Source organism: Tympanuchus pallidicinctus, unplaced genomic scaffold (assembly GCF_026119805.1).
Source record: "Tympanuchus pallidicinctus isolate F22 unplaced genomic scaffold, pur_lepc_1.0 scaffold15, whole genome shotgun sequence".
In the NCBI taxonomy this organism is placed as follows: domain Eukaryota; kingdom Metazoa; phylum Chordata; class Aves; order Galliformes; family Phasianidae; genus Tympanuchus; species Tympanuchus pallidicinctus.
In genome coordinates this window covers 23,196,145-23,219,353 of record NW_026294669.1, presented here as the reverse complement: position 1 = coordinate 23,219,353, position 23,209 = coordinate 23,196,145, and the positions used below count along the sequence as shown (strand labels likewise).

General features: G+C 36.3%; 1 protein-coding gene across 9 annotated transcripts in view; it reads left to right on the top strand.

The window, feature by feature from the left end:
* Positions 1-23,209, top strand: part of PDE1A (phosphodiesterase 1A) — a 197,445-nt gene that overhangs the window by 77,447 nt on the left and 96,789 nt on the right. Inside the window, exon 1 of one of the 9 annotated variants that reach the window (XM_052676059.1) lies at positions 12,040-12,479. The exons of the other annotated variants lie outside the window; for them this stretch is intronic. Within the exon in view, the coding sequence (XP_052532019.1) occupies positions 12,427-12,479 (53 nt within the window). The 5' untranslated portion in view covers positions 12,040-12,426. Of the gene's footprint in view, positions 1-12,039; positions 12,480-23,209 lie in introns of those variants that run through there. 9 annotated transcript variants of the gene reach the window in all.

Below are 23,209 nucleotides of genomic sequence, written 5' to 3'. Positions count from 1 at the left end.
CCATTCCAAATGCCACACAGGTCACCTAACAACAGACAGTGGAGCGATCAGCTACCACCATCAGTACAACATAACCATACAAGGCTTTACAGTAAACTAAATCTGTGTAAGACAACAATCAGCGTGGTCTCTCATGCATTCAGATGTCATTCCAACATCATGCGTTTAGATTAATCTAAGAAAAACTGTGAAAACAATGTACTTATTCCTTGTGAGGCATGCAGTTCCAAGCTGGTTTCATATACTTGATGAAGTGCGAACTCTGTCTTTATATTTTACCTGTAGTCAATGTCTCTGTAGACAGAATGCACTGGAAGATCATTGATCGCAACAGCTGTCAGCAGAAAACTATCTTCCTGAAAATTTGAAGGTGTGCTTTTGCTGTTAGTTGGCTTAACTTGGAGCATGAGTTTGATTTGTTTGTTGTGTGGTGGTTCAAGTATAAAACTTGTTTTTTCCTCTGCCACTGTCACTGTGAGGGAACACAGTTACCAGCTTTATCTTCTGTTCTATGGCTCCTTGAGAAACAAATCCATAGTTACTTTCAGATTCAGAGGAACTTTCTAGGAATTGTCTGGAAACTGTTTACTTTAGTAAAGTGTTACCAGAGGTCTATTGGTCAAAACAGAAAGATGTATTCACTGGCTCTCAAGTGCTCTGACACAAGTCCATTTTTGTTCAGTAGTTTGAATTATTATTAACTTACAGCAAGAGCAAGAATATAGTGGAGAATAAAACCAGAATTCAAAATGATAGTTATGGTCCAAAAATACAGTGCTATTGCCAGAAGTATGCCACATTAAGGCAGCAGTAATCAGCTGCACAAACATGGGACAAGGAACAACTTGTCATATTTCAATACCGCTGAAGAGGTTCCAGGAGATAATCTCACATTTGAACAAAATTCAGTGGTCTGACTTCTACAGTTCATGCTTCTCTTTACAAATGGTGATTGTGGTCTTGTCATGCATTTCTATTGCTTACAAAACATTATTTATGTATGTAAGTCACTTCAAAAGTAATGCTTCCTATTTATTTCCATGGAAAATGCAACACATACAAAGAGCATAATAACACTGTTTGACTGAACAAACTCTCAGATAGAAAATGCTGTTTTGCAATACAGTCACCACTGTTAGCTATGCATTTTCACTAGTGATGAACAAGTGCCTACATGCTGTGCTTGAAAAACAATCTGCAGTAGTGGAGATGACACACTGTTTCATAGCTGCTATGATGTTGTTGTTGTCAGGAAATTGTTGTCCATGCAGTCCATCTTTCATTGCCCAAATAGGTGAAAGTCAGAAAGTGCTAAGTCTGGACCATACGATGGGTATGGTAGGACAATCCACCAAAGATGTGCTCCATGGTTTTCAAACCAGTATGAGGCCAGGTGTCACTGGGTTGCAAGACAAAGGTTTTCTTCTTCTTCAGCCTGATTCTGGAAATCCCAGCCTTTGGCTTAGTCAGTGTCATGATGCATTGGTCAGAGTTGATGGTTTGTTCAGATTTGAGTAAATCCAGAAGGGTCGCCCTTTTCCCTTCCCAAAAGACACTTTACTCACTGTCAGGACTGTCAGGGGGTGTCATGAACTTTTTCTTCAATGGGAAATTCACATGCTGCCCCTCGATGGACTGCAGTTTTGACTCTTGTCTCATACTGGTGACACATCTCATCCCTGGTAATGATGTGATCCAGGAAACTGCTGCCTTCAGCTTCGTACACAATGTTCTTTCTGTTCCTGAGTGATCATTTGTGGAACCTGCCTGGTACAAACTGTGAAATTCCAATGTTGCCACTACTATTTCCAGTCATAGTCTGCTGATATGTTTGAGTGAGCTCATAGAGATGCTCTTATTTTGTGGTGTGACAGCTATGCATGGCCATCCAGAACATGGCTTGCCTTTCACATCTCTGTTGCTACTGCTGAAACGCACCACCAACCCCTCACTGTGCTCACATCCACTGTTTGATCTCCATAAACGTTCAGCAAACATCAGTGAATGTCAATAGGTGCTTTTTTTTCCCACAACATGCAATTCAATGACACACCTTTGCTTCGTATGCACTTTCATGGAAGATGCCATTTTGTCAGGCTGCCCCTCTGCTGCCATCTATTGCATGACAACAAAATGTAATGGAATACTGGTGGGAAGGGTCAGTCTTTACTGTCATACCACCAACATCTGGTTCTGGTGTTGTGGGCCAGCATAATAAAATAGGAGGCATTACTTTCGGAACAGCTCTCATATCTGGTATTGAGCTCTGAATTCCCTTCACTGTTAGTCTTAAGAGATCTTGTATCCTTCATAATGTTCATAATTTCAATCTGAAGTTCAAAATGTTGCACATCTAGCTGGTCATGAATCAATAGTCTTTCATTAGTATCATTTTTGGATTTTTTTTTATTTTAAGCAGGGGTTCAGACTACATATTTATGGTAATGAACAATCACATCTCCTACTTTTCCCTCTTTACAGGGATATGTGTTTGCCTTTTTTAAATTTTCAGCTCTAGATGGAGTACAATTTCCTTTTGCCCCTGCAATACTATTTCGTATTTAAGTTCCTCTTGCATGATACAGAGAAAAATATTGAGAATGTAAGGTGCCTCAGAACCAATTACTGTAAGAATTATTTTCTAGCTTATTTTCTCACTGATGGCAGCCCAATTGAGAAGAGCCCAATTTAAATCTGCAATTATTCCTCGTGCTTTCAAAAAGCCTCAGCTATGTCGGAACTTTTGATGACTTCCCTCTTTCAGTCAGGTTGCTTTCTTTGTTCTTCTCGCTTTTGATATGTGAAGCCACTTGGAACTATAATTCATCGCTCTCCCTCATCCTGGCTTTGTAACATGAGCTCCTGCACAGCACAGTCGCACTTTGAACTCACTCTGAACCCCCTCCAGAAGATATGGTACTTCAGACCAGGGAAATCCCTTCCTCTTAACATAAACAGTGGTATATACAGCAATATGAAAGATAGAAGTTATCAGAAATAAAAAACAACCTGTTTTTATACCGAATTATTCCTGTAATTGCCATAATCTCTCCTGCTTTTCTTTTCTACAAAATGATCATGCTGAAACAGCAGAATTGACCTTACTTAGCCCATAATATTTTCCTTAGACTGCATGTCTTCATAAAATGTAAAATAGTCTTTGAGCCAGCCCTTATAATCTCACTCCAGGATCATTTCCTAAGGGTCAGGAAAGTAATATAATTAATGTGGATAAATGGATAATCAAGTAACACTGCATTGTGTGTAACAATTGTGTGTAACATTGTGGATAACACTCATCAGAGTGAGAGTAGTTCTTAGAAGTAATTGACATTTTACTGACAGAAGTTGTGTGGGCACAGATGCTTGCTTATATAGAGTCAGGGAGAAAGCCAGGTTCATAAACATCTGAAATGCTCCGTAAGAAAGGCAGTTAAATGAACAGTTACATTTTAGCACCTGTCATATAGTCATTAGTTGTAACATGCTCATTTCACTTTACATGTTGTGTAAATGCTTGGTTTGTTGTATTTTTTTTCCTGATTATGTATGTGTAGAGTGAAGCCATTCACCACACTGAACCAGAATGTTGTATACCATTTTACTTCAAATGTTCATCACTGAGTGGTGCAGTCTTGGACTTGTTAATGGCAGTTCTAGCTGTCTTGTCAGGATAGTAACAGAAAAGTGTTACTAAATGTACAAATATCCATGCTTAATTAGAAATTCTGCAACAAGATAATTAAAAATGTGCTAGTTTGCTATTTATATAATTAATTTCAAATTAGTCAAATTGTGCTTTATGGTTTGACAGTATAGTCTGTATGAAGATGGCTTTATGTGCTGCAGGAAGTAGTATGTAAGTGGTATTTAAAAGCTGTGGAAAATATCTTGCAGTAAAGGGAAAAATTGTATGCTAAATGTGAGCAGAAAGTTAATTTTGAGACTCATAAAAATGAGATTAAAAATTAAAAATTAGTGTCAACATTTAGCACATAGGAGCACAGAAGCAACTTCTGAGGTAGAATGCACTTGCCAGAGAATGCAATGGGAACTTCTGCTTTTGTTGTCGTAGTTTGTAAGATGGAGAAAATGAAAATGCATGATGTTGTGGTGTGTGTGTTGTGCGTGGCTGAGGGAAACCTTCTTCTCACTGAATATTGTGGGGTTTTGGTTCATTTGCGTTCAGGAAAAAAGTTCAGTAACATGTAAACCTGTCAGTTCTGTGGAAGAACTGAAAGAATCCACAGATTTTAATAAAAGTACTGCTCTTTTTTTTTTTTACTTTTAGTTCAGTTTTAAGACTTCATTGAGAAAAACTCCAACTTTCTCTGATGTCCCGGTACATCCCCAAACTGGGCATTTAACAGTGCCTTGGTGTGTGCTTCTTCTTTTCAGTGGGTAAGCAAACACTGTTCTCTAAAACTGGCAGCACAGCCCATTACATGTGTTCAATATTCATATGTAAGGCAATTGTGCGAGTAATAAAACTGATTATATTTTACCCAAATTTAAACATCTCAGAGAATTTAACTAGCAAAATCATCCTTGAGATCAGGCAGATTAGTGTACATAATGAAAGCACTTTCGATTTTATTTTATTTTATTATTATTATTATTATTATTTGCAGTTTGTGGTATTTCACATACATCTTTGTAGTTATTTTTTCTGAAATGAGATTTTGAACATATGAATGAACAAAGTTCTACTGCCATAAAGAAGTGGAAGAGAAAAAATCAAGGAAGAGACCTTGCAGGAAACTATGACTCATTCAGTGTTTATAAAGCACAATACCCTTGTTATGTCTCACATTCACTGTTCTGGTCCTTTCTGTTCTACATGGCTTGCAAACGTCTGACCCTTGATAAAAAAGAGGGGCACTGAATACTTTTGAGCACTGCTTTTATTTTAAAACATTGTTGACTAGGTGATATTCTGAATAATCCCTTGGTGATTCACTGACTGTCAAAATTTACCCAAAGGATTATCAGGTCCTGAGCACAAATGCACAAGTGAGCCCTTGTTTGGGATCTTTAGCAGTGTTTTCAGGGGGAAAGACACCATTTGTGTATTTGGGAATTATGCTCAGGATTCTTTTTCATTTTTGTACACGGTCTTTTTAAGTCAAATAAGCCAATGCATTTGAAATATATTTCAAAGATGTCTCTCATATCTGCACTACAATTATCAGGAGAGCTGCTTTGTATGTAGTTCGGCCATAATAAGAGTCCACTTTACCAGGATGTGGGAGAGAAATATGCAACATACTGAAGTTTGAATTTCAGCTTTACTTGTTATTTTCCTCTGGAAAATGCTAATGCCAAAAACAAACTGAGAAATTTCCCAGTAGTATTTTGTCACTGGTACAGAGATTCTTGGCACATCTGTATGGATGTCACATGGATGTCACCACAGTAAATAGAGACTTGGGATGTAGTCTGTGGGGAGAAGATGGTGATCTAATATAAGGAGGAAAACAATAAAGTAATTTACACGTAAAATATAGGATATAACTATGTAGTTTTCTTACCTTTGAAAGCCAACACTGTGTATTGCAAAGGCCATAATAGATTTGATATAGAAAGAAAAAAAAATCAGATCATTACTGTGAGCATTATGTTTGATGAGTATCTTTGTAATAGAAAGATAAGAATGATCAAAATGTTATTATGTTAGAATAATAGATTTCTGAGTCATGCACAAGACTTTTTTGTCTACGACCATGTTACCTATCTGAGGATAGAACTTAACTCAGAATTTTTTTATCACTATTTGTAAGACTTTAAAATGATGAATGTCAGATTTGAAGACATCTACAAGGAAACCGTTATTTAAAAGCAATTTTTTCAATCAGAAGGCAAAGCTCTGGAATTATTAGTGATGCTACTTCAAAGAACCAGTTTTGAAAGAAGATATATTATCCCCAGTAGTGTTTCTGCTGTTGCAACTCCTTTTGTATCTGGTCTATGGATAATGGCAATGTGACCCAAGAACAAATGGCTGGTAGAAAAGGCACTGCAACGGCTCCCAGATACTGCTAATCCTTGAGGGAAATGCATGTGTTTTTCATGTCTCAAACTGGATGCTAGAAATTTCATAATGGAAAACCAGGAGACATCAACAACTGCAGACAGACCAGAGTATTTTAGCCAATAAAAATGAATGAAATTCTGGAAAGCTAAGTAATAGGTGGATGTGGAGACAAAGGCAGTGCAAAATACTTTCAAAACCTAAAGTGAAATAAAATCTTATTAATATATCCAAAGTAGAACTGTCTGAAGAAAAACCTTTTAAAATATTATTTATTTTTCGTATACTATTAATCAGAACAGGCCTACAATTTTTACAGTTGTCTCACAGTGTTTTCTCAATTATCTATGACTGGTAGTTGTTTAATGTTTGCTTGAAGTTCATACTCTGCCACCACAAAGAAATGTAAAACTGGATTTGAACATGAGTTAAGACAAAAATCTTTGTAGAGGAAAAGTAGTTATGGGAGATTCTTGCCTCTTTATTCTAACCTCTAAGGTTTACTCTACTGTATATAAAAAAAAATCAACACATTTAATTCATAACTTTCATAAGTTCTTAAGAACTTTCTTCACCAAAAGATTTCAAGGAATAAACATCTGTTGCCTATCATGTCTCTTCTGATTCTTTTTAGCACAATCTCTGGCCTATTAAATGCCCATATATTTCCTGTGGGGAACTGAAGTTTAGCAATCATTTCTTTTGGTTGCGATCTTGCTGTTGTTCAGCAGTCATTCTTAATGTATGATACAGTTACTCATGTTTTCCTCTCTGGACTATTTTGGAGACTGTTCTGACCTATTTTTGCTGTCTGTATGGATTGTACTGAATTTATACTGACTCCTTGAAATCAGTATTAAAAAAAACAACAACAGCTCTATATTTGTTATCCATCTGTATGTTTTATAACCCTTTTACCTCCTGAAAGAATTACATTATGTTAATCAGAAGTTACCGTGTTGTCCAGTATGTGATTGCCATTATGTGAATACATTTAGGAATATGTGGCAGATCAATTATAGTGTTTTCCAATAGAAACTCCAATTCCTTCCACTGTGGCCAATACTAATGTTCTGGCTCAAAACCAAGGAATGCCATGTTTTGATTTGTGTATTTTAGTGCTAATTTAGCATCATATATCCCAAAGGAAAATCCGTTTTATTTCCCCTCCTTTTCTCTCTTCTCTTTACATCTGTTCACTAAAGATGCTGGGTATAAAATCATAGTATTCACAAATAGGATTGAAAATACAACTGTGATACTGCTCATGGTCTTCAGAAGAGTTATATTGATCTGGAGAATCAATGTCCTTATAAGACATTGCTATTTATATTTTTGGTATTCATTTCCTGGTATTGATAAATTCCAATATCTATTTACAGATGGATAAATGTCTATATGTCAGATATAGATGTATTTACTCATATATCTATTTGTCTATAGTCAAGTATTTCAGAGTATGTCCCTTGGTCTGTATTCTGGCTTCTGTTCTGTATTTTGCAGAGCTGCAGTCTGTACTTCAACAACTGCTTCAACTAGTCTCCTTGTCTTAACACCTATTCTGTTGCCTTTTGGTTAGAAAAAACTGATAGATGCTTCTTCATTCATGGTTATGTAGGGGGACTCTAGATACCATCCTTCAGTGTTGTGCAGGAAAATTTGTTATCTTCATTACTTTGAAGATTATCTGGTAAATACTTCTGCCTCAGTGAAATGATTATACAAGTTCAAAATATAATTTTCAGTGAGCCTGTCCTGTTTAAGACATGCTGGATGAGTCACCTTATGGAGTTGCTCCTACAGGAGCAGAGCAACTCTTCTGTAGTATTACAGGTGATGACTGACTACATCCAAAATAATCTGAAAAAGGAAGTGACTGCTCAGATACTCTGGGGAAGTACCATGCTGGGACTCAGAGGCTTTTAGGTGACCCATCTCCCCCGAAATGCTAGTTTTTATGAAGAACATTTGTAAGAGGTATTAAAGAATGAGGTGCTATAGATTTTTCTGTGCAACAGTGCCCCTGATTTTTTCAGGCCTTAAGATGTAGAAAAATATAAAATTAAAAGAGAAGAACTGGGAAGCTTCTTAAACCAAGTTACTGTGCTGTATTCTGAGTAGGAAAGTCTCAGTAAGGAAATTAATCTCCTGTGCGACGGCACTGAGGTAATCCTCTGCTTGGTTTGTGTGTGCATGTAAACAGGGAAAGCAAGAGAGAACACAATTTTATAAATATTCTTACATATAAGGGGTAAAAAGGGAAGCCAGATCTTAAAGACCTGCACAACTGTTTGTATAGAACTTTACCACTTGCACTATAGTAGATCCAGGAGCGACTGCCAACTTTTCTATCTGCTCTGAATGAGTCACAGTTATCTCCAGTTCTTTCTAGTTTTTCTAGCATGGAGAAGTCACTAGGTTAACTTCAGTGGATTTTGCTGACGTCAGCGCAAAGAAATAAATTGACACACTGTCCTACACACTTATGTATGCAGAACATAATAAGATTAATGCTTACCTCATAGAGCTGTTAAGTGAAAAAAGCATTCAGGCTGATCTGTGACAGTGTGACCTGTGCTGAGTAATATGGGTAGCTATATGCAGAGTGTGACTAACTATTATTTAGTTACTAAACCATTATACAACTGCAATTTGAGAAGGTAGTAGTTTAAATGAAGAATTACAGGCTTCTGTTAAGTTCAGCCTTTGTGTGGCAGGCAATCGTAGCATCTCCTATAGCATTTAACTTGTGTCTGGGGACAGTACCTGATGTCACATAGCTGGGCAATTTTACTGGCTCAGGAGTGCCTGCCTGTGAAATGGAAGCAGGCAAAAGGGGTGCTAAGAGGCACACCCCCTACATTATCACTAACAGCCTGTAACAGCGATTGTGCCTTTTCAAATGCCTTGAGAGACCTTGCGTTGGCCTTGCAAGTGTGACAGTAGTGGCATATTTGGATTTCAAAAATTTCACTTTAGCCTCTACTGTTTCTTATGCATGGTGTTTAGATGCTCAGCCTGTGTGCAGTCTTTAAGAAAAGGATTTAATCCAGTAATATTAAGTACCTAAATGCTAATCTTGTTAGGAGATACGTAGATACACTGATTTCTTACTGTAAAGTTTCCTGTTCATGCTTTACTTAGTGATTTATTTTCTTTACAAAAATCTTAAACAATGAACTGCTAAGAGATTCTGTACAGAAAAGTAAAATAACAATCTGGGCATAAGCTCTGTTTTAGGTTATTATATTTCAAATCGCTCCATTTCAAAAACATGAACACATATATATAGAAGTATGTTTTTTTTCTTTTTCTTTTCCCTATTCTAATCAATCCAGAAAATAAACAGACCCATGAAACTTAGCTCTCCATTTGCTGTCTTACTTCTTAAACAACAGGGGAGAGTATCTGACCCCTCGCTTTATTATGGAAGCAGAGCAGAGATTATAGCATATAATGAATTAAAGCTTTAAATGTCAAACCTCTTAGTTACTGCCTTAATTGCCAACAGATTTGAAATTACAGTAGGAAAAATAATTACATTTCTAGACTTCTGGCAATGAGCTACAGATCAATGAGAAAAATGTAGCATTAAAACAAGCAGAGTAAAATAGTTTGGCTCACATGGTGTCTTTTGGCTTGAGAAATAATACTAGATATCAAATAACTATTGCAACAAATCTCCATATTGATGGAACCCTATTTTTGTGAGGCTTCAGTCTAATTAATCTATCATATCTTTCTTAAAATCCTTTCTTTTGAAGAATTTGTGTGCATACTCAGTCAACAAGTTGAACTGATTTCTGAATATTTTAATGAGAAAAACAACAGATTCTTATGTTGAACAAAAACTCTTGAGTGGGCAAAAAAAAAAAAAAAAAAAGGCTGTTTGGAAGAGGAAAAACAATACAATTAAATCAAAGTTTTGTTGCTATTTTATATTCCTATTTTTCTTATATTTGTTAACAACTCTTGAATTCCTTGTAGCTGAAGTAATTGTACTGCTGGAATTTCAGCACCCCTGAATAGTACTTTTTTCACTGCCATGCTTGAGTGAAATCCCACAGACAACAACATTCACTGGACTAGGCCCAGAAAAAAAAAACTACTTTTAAGATGTGTTTGGGGTTTCAGGACTGGCAAAACTACAAGATGAAAGATTGTGTTCAACGGAAAAACATCTTTGAGATTGCTCTCACTGAGGACTTGAAGATTTTTTTCCCTGAAAACTTCAGAAGACATCAAGATCATTATTCTGAATTCCTTTGGATAACAGAAGTACAGCAGCCCTACACACATAATATGAAACAGAATGAAAAGGGAGATTTCTTTGTGATTTGCAGCTTGGACTACAGTCAGTGAGTGAATACTTCAAAAAGCAGCAAATTATTTTGAAAAACTGAAATCCAGAACCGGAAGAATGCATGAAGAAAAATGTGAGTCTTGACAGGCAAGAATAAGTAAGACCATGACTGTATGAAATGCTCATAAATAAGACAACACTCTGAACACTGCATGTTGTTGAAGAAAGATCCTCAGATCCTTTAAGATCCTGGCAAAAGCTAACCTGTAATCTGATCAAGATAGCTGATGTCCTAATGAAGGTGTCGCTCTCTCCTCAAAGTAGTAGAAACAAACAGTGGGGCAGGGTAAAACTGAATCAGCAGCCATGTGATCATTTTTCCTTTGGATAATTGCGCTGTGACTGTGTCATGGCAGTTATTCCATATAGTGTGGGGATGGTTAACCAAACTTTGCGCTGCCACGCTGATCTCTAAGCTGTGTGTTTTAGATCTAGGAAGAAATTATATCTGTTTCAATAAAATCTGCCAAACTCCTATATTGTCATATATGAGAACACATATTATTATGATATTGGTTATCTCTCCATTGTTACGTATCATTATTTCATGAAAATTTGTGAAATTCATAATAATTTTACCATAATGTATATGTGAATTAGTCATATATACAGCCTAAGACATGTATCAATGTTACCTATCTTGCTTTTTTTTCAGACTTAGTGCATCTCTCAAGCTTAATTTGATAATGCCAGTGCTGTACACCCAGCTATGTAAATTTACAGCTCTTCTGCTCTCCCTCTTACAAAGATGCCTGGCCTTGCTGATCCACTTGTCACACCTCAGAAACATCACCTCACACATGCTAAGTGCGTTTTGAGAACTGAGCAGGCGGGAGCTGTGTTGCAGGGAAGGTCTGTGTGGCAGGGCCCTTCCTCTTCTGCAGGAGGGCTCTGCAGCGCTGTGCAGCCTGGCTGTGCAGCTGCATGCAGAAGAGGGCTCGATGCTTGTTTTCTGCTTCTCTGGCCAGGCTTCATGCTTCCTGCTGGGCCCTGTGCCAGCAGTGCTTTGTTACAGAGCCCTGCAGGTCCCCTGGAAATGGTGGCTCAGCTGAGCCACTCATGACCTGTCCATCAAGAGCCATGATCCTGCTCCTGCTTTACCGTTTTCTTTACAACCTCTGTTTGCTGCAGTTGAATTCTTCCTGATTTATGTCAGCATGATGTCAGAGAAAGCTCTTGACTTTGGATCTCTGTTGAAATCTTATCTTGCAAACAGTAACAGTTTGCTACTGTCCCTATCAGAGCTTGGTCAGCTTTGTTTTCCTCATTCACATAGCGTCGGTTTGTTTTATGTAGTTATGGCTCTACCAGCTGCAAACACCATATTCAGCTTCAGCCAACTCTAGGTTATTAGGTTATGAATGCTAAAAATTATGAGCAGTGCTTTAATTTACATAGTTATATCCACACATCATCCAGAGTGAATAAAAGCCAGATTGTAAAATAATTACAATCTCTTGAAGTGGAGCCAGCCTCACAGACCAGATCCATCCATCTTCATTAATTTGTATACAGTTCTTTTACCAGAACAAACTTTCTGAAGGTACTCGCATGGGAATGCTGAAACAGCTGCACAACTTTTATTTTGAAGAAAAAAAGTTGAGCCTCGGAACAGTGTGTTTTAAAGAGCGAGGGAGAGAGTGACTCTGCATTTAAGACTTTGACCAGCATGTGTAAGAAGTGCTCGCATGGCTGGAATAATCTAACACATTTTTACCTAGGTAGCACTTGGCAAAGCTCCCCTTTTTTTCCTGCACAGTTGAAAGGAATCCAGTACAACTCCGTGCTTTGATCAACTTGCCTCCAGTTCTGCTCAGCCTGCAGGGTTTGCTGGTGCACAGCCGTGCCTGTCTTATGTGGCCTCTATGGCCCTTTTCTGCTCAACTGTCAGAAAGAGGGAGGGAGGCTTCCCCCAGCACCAAAATATCATTCTGTGTGCTCTCTGCAGCACAGTAGCAAAGAACAAGTTTCTTGATTACTCCCTGGTCTTTTTGGAGTTATTCACTGGAAGAAGTCTTTTTTCCCTCTTTAAATGGATGATTGTGTTACAATCAAGAAAAAGCATCTCCAAAGACCAATCTTTCGGTAAGTGATGCTATTGTTTCTTTCAACTGAAGACATTAAGAACTTTATATCCTATTTGTTTGCTTAAAGTTCTTATGCAAGCACACAAAAAGAAGAGGAAGAATTGAATGTTGCGTATTCTGCTAACATATTAGGTGATTTTTGTGCTCAGAATGTAGTTTTTTCTGCTTGTACTGAGACTTTCTTTTCCTCCTTTTTGCCATCTACGTTTTCTGAAGTTTTGTGTGGAATTGCCTTTATTATGAAAGAGGAGCAGCTTAAGCCCCTGAAAACTTTTTGTGTGTGTGCGTGTTTTGTTTTGTTTTCCTACAGCTCTGTAGTCCCTCAGAGTATTCTGGAATTATAAAACTGTTTATATGTGGAACATGGGTCTTGGTTGCTTTACTTGATTATGTCTGAATGGCAGAGATTTCGTACATGAAATGATGCACCTTTCGGAGAAAAGTGGCTGGCTGGTTGGAACATGCAGTTGAGTGATTAAAGTACAACTAATCCACAAGACTTTTCTGATAGGAAAGGTTCAAGTCTGAAGAGCAACAAGTTGAAAGTTTTGTGAGGTGGTTCTTCACTGCTTCTTACACATGTTATTTTGATCTGTGAATACGCTTCTGATTATTTTGTTTTTTAACTTCAGAAATAAAATTATTTTTACAGATCAGGATTAGATCTAATTTATTTGTGTTTTATCACAAAAAAATTATTTTCTTTCCTTTGGCCTGACCTAGCTTCAGACTTAGTGAGCTTGCATGAGAAGTAGCATACCTCAAACTACTGCAAATAAGGATTCAGCGGCTGTAGGATTAAATAAACCTGCAAGAGTTCACACTTCTGTTTATAGCTCCTGGCATCTTCAAGAAAACTCCAAAGCTTATTGGGTGACATCATTAGAACATTGAAACTACAGTGTTGATATGACAAATAAATACAAGATTATAGATAGCCACTACTGATGTCGTATATTATGGGATTACATGGTAAACTCAGACAGGTGGCCATGCTAGGATTATGCACTGCTACTGCTACCAGGGGAGAAGTCTTTTGGTGCTTTATAGTTATGGTACAGAAAGGGAATTTGGACATTAAAAAGTTACTATAGGAATTAAGTGACCTAAGGGCTAACCTTAAAATTGAATGTTCTGCTTGGATTTGCTATGCAATTTTTATTATAAATTAAATGAAATGTATTTTGCTTTGCTTTAATTAAGTGGAGTTACAAAGTTATTTTGTAGAAGGATGTTGTCTCATGATTAAAAAGGTGTTTGGTATTTTCCTGAAATTATATTATATAAGCTGATAGTTTAGTTCACTATTTTTCTATTTAAATATTGTTAGTCATTTTTGAGGATCTCTACAGTAACTATCCAGTAAAGTGTAAAAAAAAAATAAATTATATATATATATATATACATATATATTTTAAAAGCACAGTCGACACAGTCTTTTGGGGCCATTAGAACTGCAGTGGAAAAGTGCCTAATTATTGAAGCATTCAGAAATCTGCTGTAGCTCATGTAGCACTGAATACTTTGTGAGAGTTTTCTTAACGAATGTCTCCTTAAGTTGTCTTGTGGGAGTAAGCTTAGCTCAATGAAATACAAGAAGTTTCATCATTTCTTACCCAAATCCATCCCTGTAAACCAGTTCTAAATACAGAACGGCAACTAACTACTGTTGGCATGCTTAATCCAGAGCAAGAAAACCCCTAATATGGAAAGCCCCCTCAGAGCCCAAGGCTCTGCAGTGACTCTTCTGGCAAAAGATCTCTGTTATAGTACAGTAAATACTTAAGAAATGTTTCCAAGGTTGAGACCAGCGTAATATTTTAGGCAGCTCAAACAGAAAGACAATCTCCGTATGCCACAAAGATGGTATCATGTACAGTAAATACAGATTCCACCATAGTTCATTAAATGGCTGATTTTTTTAAAGTATGTTCCTTATGACTTTGGAAAATATTCTCCACTGAAAAAGTGCTCTTACAGAGGATTTAACTTCAGTCTTTTAATACTGTAATTTTTTTCCCATATAAACCAGATGGTTTAGGGGCACAAACCTTACATTGAGGTAACTGAATCTGCAGCTTAGTTGTATATTTCCCACAAACAGCAAAGAAAATATTAAATTATCCATATATGTGTGTGTGTCTGTGTAATCGATATATACAGCCAACACTAATTTTAGATACAATCTAAGAAATCAAGTCTCTCTTGGAAGCTTTGTCAGAGCGTATTACATTTATATATGAATATCTTCTTTAGCATGCTAAATTTACAGCGGATGTATAATTTTGCTAGAGTTGCGTGAAAAATCAGGTTGAATTCTATTGTAAAATATTCCTTCAATGTTACCAATCCTCCATATAAGAGCAATATTATATTTTCAAATGTGACATCAATACTAAAAGAATATTTATCACTAATTTTCAGGGTTTTTTTTTTTGTCAATTCCAAATTCTTGAAGAAGTAATAATATAAAAATGTTGTGAAAAAAATGTAACTCCTGGTATTTCAACCCTACTTGAGCTTGGAAATATGCAAAAAAATCATTCAGAAATTTAACTTTAAGAAATTTAACTTGAACTTAAGAAAGCTGAGTTATGAATCGTATTGAACTGATTACTAAAGCACATCAATTTGGATAAAATTTTGTAATTGCATCAGAAACCAACTGCCAACAGCTTAGAGATTCCTGCATTTCTTAATATTAAAAAAACAGCCTGCTATATGTAAAGATATATTTCAACAGAACTTATAGATCAGATATTCACTGGCAATTTAATGCTAACATAAATTACTGAGGGCATTCCATATTTTTATTAAGAACAGCATCTTGAGCATGTTTGCTAAAGCTGGCCAAATTAATTCTAACAATAAACAAAGCAGTTTTCTTAAATAACACAGTGGAAGCTTCATTGCTCTGCCATTTAAAATTGGATTGAATAAAACCATATAAAATATGCTTTAGGGAACAAATCCTTTCCTGCCAACTACATAGATTAGATGACATAATAAACGTTTTAGTTCTCAAATTTCTGTGATTTCTATTAATATAAGAATCTCTACAACCATTAGTCAATGCTTACATGAAGCTAATGTTTTTCTGCACTCCAGCCTGTGGCCAATCTGCGTGCTATGCATTGTTTTACAACTGTAGCAAGACTATAATAATGAATTTGTCCTTGCTTTGATTTAAGGCTCTTTAAAATTTTAAAATATTAGTGTATTAATTTCAAAATACCTCTCTTTTCTGTGCCACACATTTTCTGTAGTCTCACGTAGTTTTGGATCAACTGTTTTCCTTCATAGTGGTAGGGATAGAAAAATAGGGCTCATGGTATTCTTTCTCCTGCTTATGAGGAGAGAACAAGGGTGGAAGAGCACTTGTTTTCCGGCTCTTCAATGAACTCTGGTGTCATCTTTTCTGCAGTGTCTGCATCTGAGAAAAGCTCTTTGTACCACTGCTTTTGTTCCGTTATCTTTGTTTTTCATATATACAAGTATATTAATTGCTATTAACTAGACTGGATCTCTCTGTAATTTTAACTTCTCCTTTACTAAGAGTGACTCAGTCCAATCCTTTGGTATCTTACTTTTAGTCCCTTAAATATGTGTGGCCAATTCATTATTTTGTTCTATGATAAAATCAGCTCCAAAACCTGGCTACTGAACCTCACTGTAATCCACTGAGAGTTAGATTCCAGCATGATTCTTACCCACTATTGGGCACATAGGTAAGACCAAGTGAAAGCTGTATAGTATATTGCATATGCTCACAAAGACCCAGCTTCTATACAATATTTATTCTGCCATTACTTGTGGAATAAGTAATTCTTATAATGTCATTTACATGCAGTATAATGAAATACAGAAACAACATGTTCTACAGTTCCTAGATATTATAAATTCTTGGCAGATTTTTTCCTATGGAAAAAAATATACTGACAAATATTTTCTAGCAAAAAAAAACAAAAAACCCACCAGTGTAACACCCTTTCTTTTTAATCTTTTCTTTTTTTTTTTTCTTTTTCTTTTTCTTGGAAGCTCAAAATATTTAGGAGTTTTACCAAGTACAAACAAGCATACCCTCATCTTCTTTGTGTGTTCTAGTTTATTCTTTTTATCCCATGGCTTCAATACAGTATGTAATGAACAGATATATTTGTGTTTTGCATTAGTATAAATGGTGTTAACAGTTTTTTGATTGACATCTATAGAATAGGTACAAAATCAGAACATCGTATGAAAAGGATAGATCTCTGTAAAAAGAAAACAGTTGCTGTATGATGGGCAGCTTAGAAAGCAGTAGATTTTAAATCTATATAGAGGCTAAGAAGCTTTTTAAAAAAATAGCGTTTTCTCACTTTGTTTCTAGCGATGTTCAGTGGGTCCAAATGACTATTATCCTTACTACTTGTGTGTAGGGAATAAGCAGATGTGTGGGAAAATTTGCCAAGTTTGTGTTGAGTGTGCTCTACAATTACTATGAATGTGCATTATATTTCTTTATTGCTAGTGATCACTTAATTGTAAAATGTAGCATATTAATTTAATCAGTGATAATTTATTCCTATGGTGTAGGAGGAAAGGTGGGCAGGAAAAGAGAAGCTGCCATCATCCTTTACTTCTTGCTTTAACGAAAGGCTGAAATGTAAAAGCATAGTTCCACAAGAAAGCTCTGATGCCCAAGTTTGTTTCTTGATTTTTCCTTACTCTGATGGCAAAGTTTGTGCAACTTCTACAAGGCTTGGTACAGTGCACAACCATGGCCTTCTTGTTGCTGATGTTGCTAAAAGTATTTTCTGCCTACATGTTTGCTAGTGCCTCTTTCTGTCTGTCTGTAATGGCTTCACTGATGAGTAAATACCCAAACAGATTATACTGTTCTGTGTTAAACTGTCAACAGTTGTTTTTAAATGGTGTTACCTTAAAATGCTTAACTGAAAACTGACATAAGAAATTTAAAAACTAATCACAGGAAAACTGGGCTTTGAGAGAAGGATGGAGAGGACAGAAACATCTGCTCTTAGCATGATAAGAAGCAGTGAAAAAAAATATTTGATTGAAGCAGTAAATGAAGACAGTTTTGAGGAGCATCCAGAACACTATGAAGGGTGTAAAAAGTCCATAGATATTCAGGCTGATGAATTTCTGAAAGCCTGGCACATCCACAAGATGGTGGACAGGAAGATAAAATGTAAAGCAGTAATCAGGAAATTTGAATGGTAAGTGTCATTGAAGAATTAAGAAAACAGGAGAGAGAATACTAGATTAGGCATAGGGAAAGCTTGGAGAATCCAATTTACGAGCAGATACACTTTTATTCACTAAGTACACTGAATGGAGGAGTAATCAAGTGCAAAAAAATCAAAAGAAATGGAGCAAATGTCTGACATTTGCTTTTGTAGCTTAATGTTGCTCATATACACTTGAACAGCAGTCCAAATGTTTGTATTCAACCTCTTAATCATGCTAGAATGTAAATAAATACATTTTAGAAACTTCAGCAAGCAAAGACAAATGATTCAAATGAAATTGGTAATGTGCAGTAGCGAAACGTACTATATGGTATAGACAGCTTGGCTGTCACCAAATTGAGATAGAAAGTAAGAACAACTTTATCACCATCCCAGTAATGAAAGCATGATTGCTGTTGAAGTGATGAAGGGATTCTTGGCTGGTTTAGGAAATGGAGTTCTGAGTACATTATTCATTCTAGTACTTTTGACAGCAGGACCAAAAAAAGGAAGCTTTTGATGGATTAGAACAATTACATTTTTTGTTTTTCAGTATACAAAACTTCCTAACATGACAGTTAATTAATGAGAACACATTTATTTCAGGAAACATTCTATTGCTAATTAATTATTTTTAATAACTATATTGTTATTGTGTATCCAGTTTTGTTCTGTCCTGACTTTCTCACTTTAAGGAACATACCATATGAAAAACAGATTTGCCTACATATTTCAAGCTTTTTATTAGAGCTTTCCCTTTATTTATACTTAATCAAGAACTGATTTAACAGTAGGTCTGATTGTAGACTTCTAAAGAGGAAAAGTTAAGTGAGAACTGATGTACATTCATTGAATAACATCTTCATCTCTAAAGATTTCTTTTGGTTAGAATTAAAGTTTCATTTTGCATGGCTTGGGAGAACATTCATGGGAAAGTCAGACTATGCCTCCACTGAGATCAAAGGGAGTCAATTTTTCAGATAGTAGAACAGAAGCTACAGATCATGCATTGTTAGTTCATTTTCAGAGGAGGTTAGGAGGGAGGAGAGGAGCTTGAGTTATCCCGAAGAAATGGAAGTGATGAGCAGTGACTGCATGGATGTTGCCTGGCTTTGTGGCAGTAGTCTTTCAAGCAAATAAAGCAATTAAGGATATACAATAGAAAGTTCTAAGGAAGAGGGTGATTTTTTTATTTTTTTTTCATATCTTAAAGAATAGAGAGCACAAAAGGCAGCGAAGAGTCTGAGTTCTGTTGAGATATAAAGTAGAATAGTATAATTCTTTTTTTTTTTTTTTTTTTTTTCTCTAGTGGGTACATTTTTTCCTGTTTTTGTCTGAATAATCAGAAGTGAAAACATAATTCTTTCTAGGGTGGAATTGTTATGTTCTGGATGCAGATCTAAAGAATTAAGCTATAGATGTAAGTATTTGGTGTCCTAATATTGTGAAAACATATTGGAAATACATTTCATCAGAGCTAGTAGCTCTGTTACACTGTGTTCTTAACATGTTTGTGACAAGGCCTATGAGGAAGAAACTGTAAATGGCGGTGATAGGCAGGTAAGCACTGACCAGCGACAGATTTGCAGAGATTCACATTCTCAAATCGGTAGGAAGTTGCAGCACAAGGTAAGAATCGCTTCTTCACAGAACTTGCTACCTCTGCTACGGTGGTAGTCCATTACTTCTACTCCTCCTTTGCACGATCCTTTTCTGGAAAGTCACAGACTGAAAACTGCATGATATAGTGTAAGAATGCTCATTTCAGCTTTCCTGTAGCTACACTCACCACAGACTAAATGGTAGCTATCTTGTCTCAATCTAGCATGCTTCATATCCATGTAAGAAAGTACATGAATGAAAACTGGAGGTCGTTCAAGTGTAGCAACTTTATCAAGCAAACGTCATGAGTCAGCAGAGGAAGTGTGGTCTCTCCCACATTTTTTAATAATAGGCAGGTTGTACCTGTGGCAAGTCAGAGTTTTGCTTCTGTTGCAGACAGATGGCTACACTAGAGCAGTTTGGCGGCTGACTGGGCTCAGGGACCAGGGTGGAGGTGGGCTTCACTTCTGTGTCTGGGATGGAAACTTGCTGTAGGGAGAGAGGCAGCCAGCTCCTGCTAGAAGCTGCAGCAAAGCAGGGAAGTGGATTTTCTTTATACAAGTTTTAAACAGCTGCATCTTTCAAATCAGACTCCACAGCTTCCAGCGTAATCCCAGCTAAATCATAGGAATCTTGTGCTCATCAGTTTTAAAGATACGTATTTCCAAGCTTCCTGTATGCACTTGATTCAGTGCCTACATACAAGGAGGCTGGTCACAGTTTTTAGATGTTCATTAGCATTTGTTCATTAGTCTGCATCTAAATTCTTAAATTAAATAGCAGAGTGAGAACCACATTTTAAATACTTTATTTTTTTTCTTGTTGTAGACTTAATATTTCCATGTACTTAGAATACATGGACATGACCTTAAGGCTCTATCAGATAATGTCGTTGAAAGTTGATTTCCAAAGCAGTACAGAATAGTAAAGAGCAAGCCAGTACTTAGCTTATTACTGAACATTATGGGAATCTTGATTTCTGAAATATTTAATTCTCTATTAAATCAGCTCACAATTACAAGCATTCATTTTAGTTCTTCAATATTTCTCTTTTTATGTACATAAGAAGGCAGATAATAGAAAAAATGACGTAAGCTGCCTACCCACCTAAGTATGATTACTATGTTGATTTAGTTTTTAAATGCACGTGAAGATGAAAAGAGAATTTGTTAAGGCATTTAGAAGAGTTTATATTTTAAGTATTTTAAACTTTTTGAAAATGACAATAGTGCCTACAAGGCAATAATGACAAAGTCAAATTAGCAAAGCCAAAAGGAAGACTGGGAAATGGTTTTGAAGCTGTTATCCCAAAATGTTAGTGGAATTCTGCTCTCAAGCATGATTTTAACATTGTTTTACAAATATGAGTTTTGATGACCATGATAGACAATTGCATAGACTGCATTGTCATACAAAGGTGGTTTTCTGAGATAAGCTGATAGTGTACAATATGGGCTTACTTCTGTGTTCTTTGTTAAGTGAAGGCCATTGCAACATTGCATTTGAAATGATACTGTTTGCTCTGATGTTCTTTCCGGCAATTGGACTTTATTCAGAGCTTGAAAGCCTGAAATTTGGCTGGAGGGAATGGAGAAAGGCTTCATACACAATACAGAACCATCTAGAGATACTAATTTGACTAATACAAGCAATTTAGTGATGTTAGTCAATACCTTAACTCATGTTCGTGAGCCTTAACTATACCTGGGAAGAGCATAGGAAAGAGGACGAGTGCGAGACACAGGGCTGGTGTGAATAAATGAGTCTCTGAGCCTTGTTCTGCTGCTTCCGCATTCCTGGCAGTGGAGACAAGGTGTGCGGTGCTATGTGCCCCTCAGACTCACCTGGTGACTGCACAGTGACCTCAGTCAGCATCAAACTGGATTTGAATGAGGCTCTTGTCTCCAAGTTCTGTCCTCACTGTTCCAGCCTTCTGTGCTTCCTTTATGCTTCTTTTCAAACTGACCCCTTTGTTGTTCCAGAAACCTCCCCAAAATTCCGAGCTGAGTTATTGTGGCTGCTGGTCGTCTTCTTCCTTAACATAAACCGTTCTGTAGAAACACCCATTCAGAGAGGTTTGTGAATCCCATCCACACACTCTATTTACACTCATACTCCTGTTGTTATCTGGTATTTTCTTTGTCAAAGATGGCCCCTGCAGACACCCTCACAGATTGAGAGGAATGGTTGAGAGTATAAAAATAGGGCATCAGCACTACAATTGAACTTGAGGATGACTGGTGTGAATATATATGGAAACAGACTAGGGGAAAGGTTACAAAGACCCACTGATTGGGTGAATCTGTTATTATTCAGAAGAGAAAATACATGGAATGAAGAGGAGGAAAAAGGAGAGTCTGTAAGTATGCAGATAATTGTAAAGCTGCATAAAGGATGGAAGAGAAAGGATTAAAAAAAATCCAAAACTAGAGATCATTTACGATTTAAAGGACAGTGGCTTTAGTGGTGGAAGTACATGGAGTAGTTGAATAGAGGTACGTGGAATTGAGAATGGGAAGGTGATGAGAAACTGTGGAAAAGATGTGAAGCAAAAAAAAAAAACAACAAACCTGCAAAATTGAACAAACAAAAAAAAATGAAGACAAAAATTGGATAATGAAGAAGTTAAGGCAAAATTAAAAGAAGAAGAGAATTAGTAATGCAAAATATAATGAATAGTGTGGAATTGTAAAGATAAGCAGGTGGTGAGCTGACAGAGAAGTTAATGAGAATATGGTCATTTGAAGTTTTACATGCTTACTCATCCCTAGCATACTAAAACATAAATTGTGCTAATTACTCCATGTTATTGGTAAGTACACTACACATAGTGACACTGGTGCGATATATTAAATGTTTAATGTCATCTTGATGCTCTGTTTGGGATTGGGACTGCTGGTGCACTGTTTTGTACTACTTCCAGACAAATTTTTGTGAAGGTTGATGATGAATTCAGGGGACATTACGAGATTATTATTTGAGTCATTTTCCAATTGGCACGAGAGAGCTTTATTATATTTCTCATTATTTTTGTTAAAAGTGCCTTTAAAGTACTTCAAGGAAACAGGGATCTGAAAAATCCCGCAAGAAGCAGATCCTGTGTTTCTGTTGTTATTGTTTTTAAAAATTTACAGAATTTAAGAAATTTCATGATGATTAGGAATGTTGACACATTGCTTTCCTCCAGGCCTGCAACTAGTGTTTGAAACATTTCCTGACATACAGAAGTTAAGTCAACTTCTGTCCTACCATTCTGACTGTCAGACCTCTAAGCTCTTCAGTCTATATTCAGACCTTAAAGCATGCTGCTCCAATCGCGTCAAGGTGGTCATTACACACTTCATGGGTAAACATTTCTAATTTTACAGGAAATTAATTTGGTCTCCTGATAGCAGCAACTGAAGAAAGTTTTGTGCTGAGCTGATTTATCTTAAATTATTAATTACCTTATTTTAGAAAATCCATTTTTCAGCTTCAGAATAATAGGTCTTGTTAACCTCTCATTTGAAAATTAATGATGTGTTTTCTTGGAGCTTTGGATATACACAATCTGGAACATCTGTATTATGCAAACCAAATAAAATGCATTGGTGTAAAACTAATGCATAGTAGCAACCTACTCTGTTGATAATGAATGGTTACAAGGAGTTGTTTAAACACTTCTATGAACCAGAATTAATAGCTTCCTTAGTGCTGGAGAAAAGATTTCAAAGCTGTAATAATATGGTTCATAAAAAATAAAATAAATAAACACAATACTTGAGTAAGTGGAGTGGAGTTTCTAAATAATTTGTCTATTTCTTTTTTGTTGTTGTTTTGAACAGCAAAAAAAAATATTGAATTCCCATAAAAACGCACATAAATTTTTAAGCAACATTCAGCAATATTGATCTAG